We start from the raw sequence: 8,112 nt of genomic DNA, 5'->3' as shown, positions 1-8,112 counted from the left end.
GCATTGTAGGATTTTCCCAATATCTCAATAATCCTAAAATCCAATGTTTGCCTACCATGCTGGCACCGGTCGCTATGCACATTTATATGTCATAGTTACTCATTTTCCTCACGAGGCTGAGTGGGCTCCGCAACAGCCAGTCTCGGAATCAATCATTTGGATGATAGCTTGACCCCGCCGGGAATCGAACCCGGGTCTCCCGCGTGCAAGGCGAGCGCAGTGACCACTACGCCATGGGAGCTGACAGTTCTTCTAATTAAATTGATCCCAAGGGCAAGGTATGCCTAGACTCTTGACAAATAGAGTTTGCCTGAAGGCATGTGATGTGTTCTAACCCACTCCACCCCACAGTAGGAGTTGGGAATTCTGTTTGACAGAGGTTTAAAGTCACTGTATTAGCTAACTGCTAAGGTATTTAGTAACTTTTTTCCACTAAAAACATTGACATTCGGTGAAAAGGTACCCGGCTTCTCACATTAACCTCACCTAGCCTGATAGGGGCCAGGAAAAACCAGTACGGGATTGCCCAGATGGTCACCTAAACGGAAAATCACGAGCATCTTTGCTTACCTTCACTGATCCACTGAGAACTGGTGCATTCAATGTGCATGCTATCGTCGTTGGCTGATTGGGAAAAAGTGGCTTGCTCTTCCAACCTCAAGAAAGTTTTTGAGAGAAATCAACTCTAATGAAATTTCTAAAAGTTCTTTTTTTTCAACACTAACAAAAAGCATTGGACTGATGACAATACTTTTTGTTATTGTAGCGGCTTCAGCTGTAGCCGAATGGCTGATGACAGAATAAAGAGCAATACTTTGTTTCTCATTACATTAGTGTATGTATAGCTTTGCAAAGAGTCTCATCGCATTTCCCAATAATCGCAGAATGTTATAAAATTATAAATCCCTTCTCATTTCCAGGCTATAATAGATCAGTTGCGCTTACTTGGGTGATGTTTCAAAGTCATAGAGCAGGAAAAATGAGGACCAACGGAATTTTTCTTTTTCTTCTACGACTTCTAAGTAGATACCGAGATAAATCAATTTCAAAAATACCGGTAAATCGTGAAGTTTGACGTCACGGCATACGCTCCCGTAGGCGATGACGTTATAATTCATGACTCTCGCTTCGTTTGTTTGTGCGCAAGCGTTTCTGCGCATTTTGACGTGAAATCTGACGTCACAACTTTTTGAACTTTTTCATTAGAACGGCAATTAAAATTTGAATTTTCGACCTTTTAAAGTTACTTTTTCGGAGTTTTGACCTCAGATTTGGATTTTTCACAACTTTTTACGTAGGAATTGACCTTTTATTAATAATGTTCTCGCAATTGCAACTCCTCCATTCTGCTAAAAATGTACAATAGCCAGCCTAGTTAGCTTGGTAGATCGAGGGTTCGATTCCCACCCGAAGCGGATTTCATCCTAAACAGATAAGGTTCCTCCTCGGAACGTCTGGCTTTCTCCTATCCTGCCTTCCTTCTCTCTTCGCTTTTTGAACAATAAGACCTTAACAGTTACAGTTCCCTCTATCAAACAAAAATATTTTTTTTTTATCAGTGGGCTCTACAATCTTCTTCTTTCTTCTTCTTAGCCTTTTCCTACTTAAATAGGGTCTGCGTTTTCTTGTCAGTCTTTTCCAGGCAACCCTATTGTGTACCTCATGTCCTGATAAATTTTTCTCACCCAGGTCTTGATTCACACAATCTTTCCACCTTTTCTTCAGTCTCCCTCGCCCTTTTCTCCCCCCTCACTTCCATTCTCTCAACTCTTTTCCCTATGTAGCTCTCATCTCTTCTTTCAACATGTCCATACCACTGCAATCTCCACTCCTGAATCTATTACCTACTTTTTTCCTGTTCCTTATGAGTGAGTTCTACAATACACGAACATAATAAAAACTTACAAGACATGAAGTTGACTTCTAATATTTCTATCACACACAGGAATGTCTTGACTACTACAAGTACTATCGTCACTCTCACTACCCAGGTCCTCTTTCGTGACATTGGTATTGCTCTCTAATATGTCTCCACTGATGGTGATGTGTCTCTTGACAAGTTCAGTGGCTAGCTGTTGTTCTACTCCACATGAGAAGTGAAAGACCACCTGGAAAAGAAAGTAAAGAAAAAGGGTAATGATATCACTATGACTCAACTTATTTGTGAAAGTTGGTATTATTGATATTTAGTATGTGTATATTTACTTTCAGTAATAAATGTTTGTATTTATTTAAGAATACATCTAACATTACAAATAAAACACCCCTTCCAGGTTTTCATGTCCTGGAAGGGCACTCAAAATCGAAGCCGCATTCCCACGCTGAACTGCCAGGCTTATACGTTGGAGTAGGTAAAATCTTGCTTTTTTCTCTCCTGTTTGATCAATCATCCTTTTTCCGATTTCTCTTATCCAATCCTTCAGGTAGCTAAATATTCCTTACAAATTAATGAAGTCAAGCATCACTAAGCTGTGTTTATCAGTGAGTGACCAACTCGGTACCTACATGTTGTGTTACTGTCAAGTTTGGTGTACAATTGCTAAGTGTACAATTACTTAATGTGTACAAACTGTCAATAGCCTTGAGATGACTCAATAATTCAAAGGATTGACTGACTGCATATTTTCTTTCTTTTTCTTTAGAAACCTACTTTTTTTATATGTAATATGTACCTTTTTTTAAGACAAAAACTTTTTCAAACAAATTCAACAAAAGCTAACAAATGTTGTTTGTCTATGCTTGACTTTTCCATTCAGACTGAGTTTGGTTTTGGATCGGTCTGACGGGTTATCTGGTACTATGGTAACTCGTGAGAGCAACTCATTGGTTCTCCTTAGCTCGCTAGGTCCGGCTAGATTATCTACTATGTTGCGAAATGCTTGGATGGCCGTCTCACAGGAGACCAGAGTTTTTCCTGAGGGGGAAAGGAAGTAAGATGAGTGGACTCAATATGGTTATTGGTTAGGTTTATATTAGAAATCCTATGTATTCATGTTATTCTTACTGTTATATTTCGTTGGGTACTTGGTCTTTTAACTTTTGACTCGAGTTTGATCAGCTAGCCTAGTTAGCTTGGTTGGTAGCGCGTCTGTCTTTTAAGGGCTAGGCCGCGGGTTGGATTCTAGCCCGGGGGCGGATTTTATCCTGAACAGATAATGTTCGTTTTCGGAACGGGGCTGGCTTTCTCTTACACCACAGTGGTTGATCTTACCCTGGAAGTACTTCTCAAGGACAGGTTTGACAGGATTCCGTAGTTCCCAGGCTGCCTGCTGATTGAGCAATGGATAGGTGAAGCTACACTGAGCTCCCCCATTGGTTAGATTGGATACATAGGCCACCAGGGTTGTTACGTCCAGATTCAGTATGGGGACTTCATTCAGATTTCTGGGGAAATGAGAAGTTCTAGGTCATCAAAAAGTATCAACTAATTTAAAACGAAAATATTAAGAACCAACTCTGTTGAAATTTTCAGTATGGGGACTTCATTCAGATTTCTGGGGAAATGAGAAGTTCTAGGTCATCAAAAAGTATCAACTAATTTAAAACGAAAATATTAGGAACCAACTCTGTTGAAATTTCACCAATTCTGCTAAAAATGTACGATAGCCAGCCTAGTTAGCTTGGTAGATCGAGGGTTCGATTCCCACCCGAAGCGGATTTCATCCTAAACAGATAAGGTTCGTTCTTGGAACGGCTGGCTTTCTCCTATCCTGTCTTCCTGCTCTCTTCGCTTTTTGAACGATAAGACCTTAACAGTTACAGTTCCCTCTGTCAAACAAAAATATGTTTTTCTCAGTTGGCTCTACAATCTTCTTCTTTCTTCTTCTTAGCCTTTTCCTATTTAAATAGGGTCGGCGTTTCTTGTCAGTCTTTTCCAGGCAACCCTATTGTGTACCTCATGCCCTGATAAATTTTTCTCACCCAGGTCTTGATTCACACAATATTTCCACCTTTTCTTCGGTCTCCCTCGCCCTTTTCTCCCCCTCACTTTCATTCTCTCAACTCTTTTCCCTATGTAGCTCTCATCTCTTCTTTCAACATGTCCGTACCACTGCAATCTCCACTCCTGAATCCATTACCTACTTTTTTACTTTCCTTATCCTATAGGAAGGAAAGTAATGTAATCGGGTCAAAATTTCGATGGTCATTTTTTAGTGCCAAAACACGTTTTACCTCCCTAGAGCCTAAATCCAAAGTTTCAGCTATACCGACTAAACGGCTAGAGATATTGTAAAAGTTTGGCTATAAGAGGCTATAAGATGTCATTCAATAGGATGAGGAAAGTCGTGTGATGTTCACACCAGATTTTTCCTGTTCCTTATGAGTGAGTTCTACAATACACGAACATAATAAAAACTTACAAGACATGAAGTTGACTTCTAATATTTCTATCACACACAGGAATGTCTTGACTACTACAAGTACTATCGTCACTCTCACTACCCAGGTCCTCTTTCGTGACATTGGTATTGCTCTCTAATATGTCTCCACTGATGGTGATGTGTCTCTTGACAAGTTCAGTGGCTAGCTGTTGTTCTACTCCACATGAGAAGTGAAAGACCACCTGGAAAAGAAAGTAAAGAAAAAGGGTAATGATATCACTATGACTCAACTTATTTGTGTATATTTACTTTCAGGTAGCTACATATTCCTTACAAATTAATGAAGTCAAGCATCACTAAGCTGTGTTTATCAGTGAGTGACCAACTCGGTACCTACTTACATGTTGTGTTACTGTCAAGTTTGGTGTACAATTACTAAGTGTAAGTGTACAAACTGTCAATAGCCTTGAGATGACTTAATAATTCAAAGGATTGACTGACTGCATTTTTTTCTTTCTTTTTCTTTAGAAACCTACCAACTTTTTTTATATGTAATATGTACCTTTTTTTAAGATGAAAACTTTTTCAAACAAATTCAACAAAAGCTAACAAATGATGTTTGTCTATTATTACCTCTGGTGGTTGAAACATGACGAAATTTTCTCGAGCACATTCCACATATTCTTCTGCTTGATCCAACACAGACCTTTGACCATATTCTCCTGCCCCTGAGAACATAACAAAAATAAAAGTTAGTTTCTTCTTTTAAGCAATACCCTATGAAACCAGAAAATTGAGTGATATATTATTAAATATTATTATTATTTTTTTTTTCTTTTTTTTTATCATGTTAGGTAATTATTATTCAGTATTTTTACCCCATAAATTTTTGATAAACATTTCTATAAATTTTATTTATTACTAATTTATTATTAACATTAGGACAGAAATAATCAAAACTACCAGGAAATCCCTTGTTGGCCGAAAGAAGCATTAACAAAATTCAAAATTGATGTAGATTTTTTAGAATTGACAGGCAGAAGCCACAGGTGAGTCTCACCTAAAGATATTTGTGATAAAGCTTTGGGATTCCTCGATATAACTTTGATCCACTTGTGTCCCTTATTGGCAACCACATCAACACATATCTTGCATTTCTCGTTGCCTTGGAAATAGAAGAAATGTTGTAGGAGTGCATCACATGGCTGTAGGAGAGCATGATTGAGTAAAGCTTGGAAATGGTGGAGATTTGTACAGAGGAGATGTTCTTCTTTCATTTTGTTGTTCTTCATGGTCTGGGAAATGAAATGGGTTCACTTTAAAAAATGATAATATTTAATAATAAAACATGAGGTCTGAGTTTTAATTTTCAATTTTGCATTTAATTTGTTGTTCTGTACTTAAGTATGTAAGTAGGTAAATGTAGGTATTTAATTACTTTTTTTTTTCATTATTATTTAATATCAAGAGGTTTGATAAAGGGAACTGTAATTGCCCAGGTCTTATCATCCCAAAAGCAAAGAGAGAATGAAAACAGGATAGGAGAAAGCCAGCCCATTTTCAGAAGAAATACTTTATCTGTTTAGGCTATAATCCAACCAGGGCAGAAATCAAACCTAGCACTTAAAAAGCAGATGTACTACCTTCCAAGGTAACTAGGCTGAAGGTAGGTAAGTATTTACTCTAATTTGTCTGGTTATTTTTTGGAGTCCATTCAGCCTTCACAGGGACAATTGAGACCTTTTCCTCAGTGAGATCTGCCTGCACTTCAAGTAGTTAATACCTACATACATCAAGATGAAACTTGGAACTTGGAGGAATAGACCTGAGGAACCCACTTACCTTTTCTAGAAACTGGATCTCCACCTTGATTTTCTTCTTCAACTTTGCGACACCAGTGAACATTTCTATAAATTTTATTTATTACTAATTTATTATTAACATTAGGACAGAAATAATCAAAACTACCAGGAAATCCCTTGTTGGCCCAAAGAAGCATTAACAAAATTCATAGTATTCTTAGAATTGACAGGCAGAAGCCACAGGTGAGTCTCACCTAAAGATATTTGTGATAAAGCTTTAGGATTCCTTGATATAACTTTGATCCACTTGTGTCCTTTGTTGGCAACCACATCAACACATATCTTGCATTTCTCATTGCCTTGGAAATAGAAGAAATGTTGTAGCAGTGCGTCACACGGCTGAAGGAGAGCATGGTTGAGTAAAGCTTGGAAATGGTGGAGATTTGTACAGAGAAGATGTTCTTCTTTCATTTTGTTGTTCTTCATGGTCTGAAAAACAAAATGGGTTTGTTTTAAATAAAAAAAAAAAAAAATATGAGATCCAAGTTTTAATTTTAGTTTATCCAGTGGCGTAGCGTGGTCTAAATTCAAGTGTAGGGCGTGTAGAGCTCATGCACAGGTCTACCAAGTCCCATCACAGTACATGCCATTTATGGGCATTAGAGTGGGCTTTTGAGTTGTATGGCCGCCATACATACACGCTATGCCACTGAGTTTATCAGAGTTTTGCCCTTTGTTTGTCCCGTAAGTACCTGTTATTAATTACTTTTTTTGTTATAATCATTTTCAGAGGTATGATACCATTTAATCCAAGGTGTTATCACCCCAAAAACAAACAGAGAAGGAGGGCAAGATAGGAGAAAGCTAGCCATTTTCAGAACAAACCTTGGGTATCTGTTTAGGATAAAATCCAACCCAGGCAGAAAACAAACCAGCAAACCTAGCACTCCCCAAGGTCATTTGGCCGTTTTTTTTTTTTTTTTTTTTTTTTTTTAATTTTTTTAGTGTCTATTCAGCCTTCACAGGGACAATTGAGACCTTTTCCTCAGTGAGATCTGCCTGCACTTCAAGTAGTTAATACATCAAGATGAAACTTGGAATTTGGAGGAACAGACCTGAGGAACCCACTTACCTTTTCTAGAAACTGGATCTCCACCTTGATTTTCTTCTTCAACTTTGCAACACCGGTAACATTGTTCAAGAAACTGTTGTTGATTTGAGAGAGAAGATTTTCACCACTTTGAATTTTTTCTTTGAACTGACTGTGTAAATCCAAAGATTCCATTATGAACTTGGTTTGATGGTTGGGTTGTGGAATTTCATAGACTCTAGTAGGTAGATGGAGGCTAACGAGCTACCTATTTATCACAATAGGTACCAAATAATAGTCCTTTTAAATAAATTAATTAAATATTTCAATTAAATTTAAGATTAAACACCTTTTTTTAATTTGATAATTATTTGAAATTTAAATTTTGGCGCCTTCAGCTATTATTCTCCCGGAGGTAAAACGCGCTGGGCAAAAGAGAGATGAGATGAGCAAGTGGAGCCATTTTTATCCTCGAAAAAATCCAATCTGGCAACAATGGTGAACAATAAGTCGCTTAGTCGCGTCGTAGGTAAATAAATAAAATGTTTTTTTTTTTTTTTTTTTTTTATAAATAAATAAATAAATCGTTAAAATAAAATGTTTTTTTTTTTTTTTTTTAATAAATAAATTAAAAATCGTTACTGCTTTGTGGGATCAACTCTCGAAAATGTTCCAAAGAGGTACCTAATGGTAGAGGCGATGAAGTAGTTTTCGAGTTCCAACCCGGTCCGATGTACTGGAAGGGTCTGGGTTCGAATCTTGACTAGGATAGATTTTTTTTTCGAATCCCTCTAAACAGCATGTTATTTTCTGTATCAAACCCAAAGGTCCGACGCGAACGACACGCAAGTGTTAAAGCGCCTAATGAAAAAAAAAAAAAAAAAAACCCCAAAAGTGG

At 37.5% G+C, this 8,112-nt stretch overlaps 1 protein-coding gene across 1 annotated transcript; it reads right to left on the bottom strand.

Moving 5' to 3' along the window:
- Positions 1-1,905: 1,905 nt before the first annotated feature.
- On the bottom strand, positions 1,906-7,566 carry LOC103521461 (UPF0415 protein C7orf25 homolog; the record flags this gene model as incomplete). Its single annotated transcript, XM_026832139.1, has 7 exons — positions 7,257-7,566; positions 5,383-5,617; positions 4,956-5,050; positions 4,362-4,564; positions 3,212-3,384; positions 2,721-2,914; positions 1,906-2,108 (listed from the first exon to the last, which is right to left on the bottom strand). Coding segments are annotated over exons 1-7 (1,256 nt in total), but the record flags the coding sequence as incomplete, so codon positions are not given.
- Positions 7,567-8,112: the final 546 nt, after the last annotated feature.

This window comes from Diaphorina citri, unplaced genomic scaffold (assembly GCF_000475195.1).
Source record: "Diaphorina citri unplaced genomic scaffold, Diaci psyllid genome assembly version 1.1 scaffold5284, whole genome shotgun sequence".
Classification (NCBI taxonomy): Eukaryota; Metazoa; Arthropoda; class Insecta; order Hemiptera; family Psyllidae; genus Diaphorina; species Diaphorina citri.
This window is presented reverse-complemented; position numbering and strand designations above follow the sequence as displayed.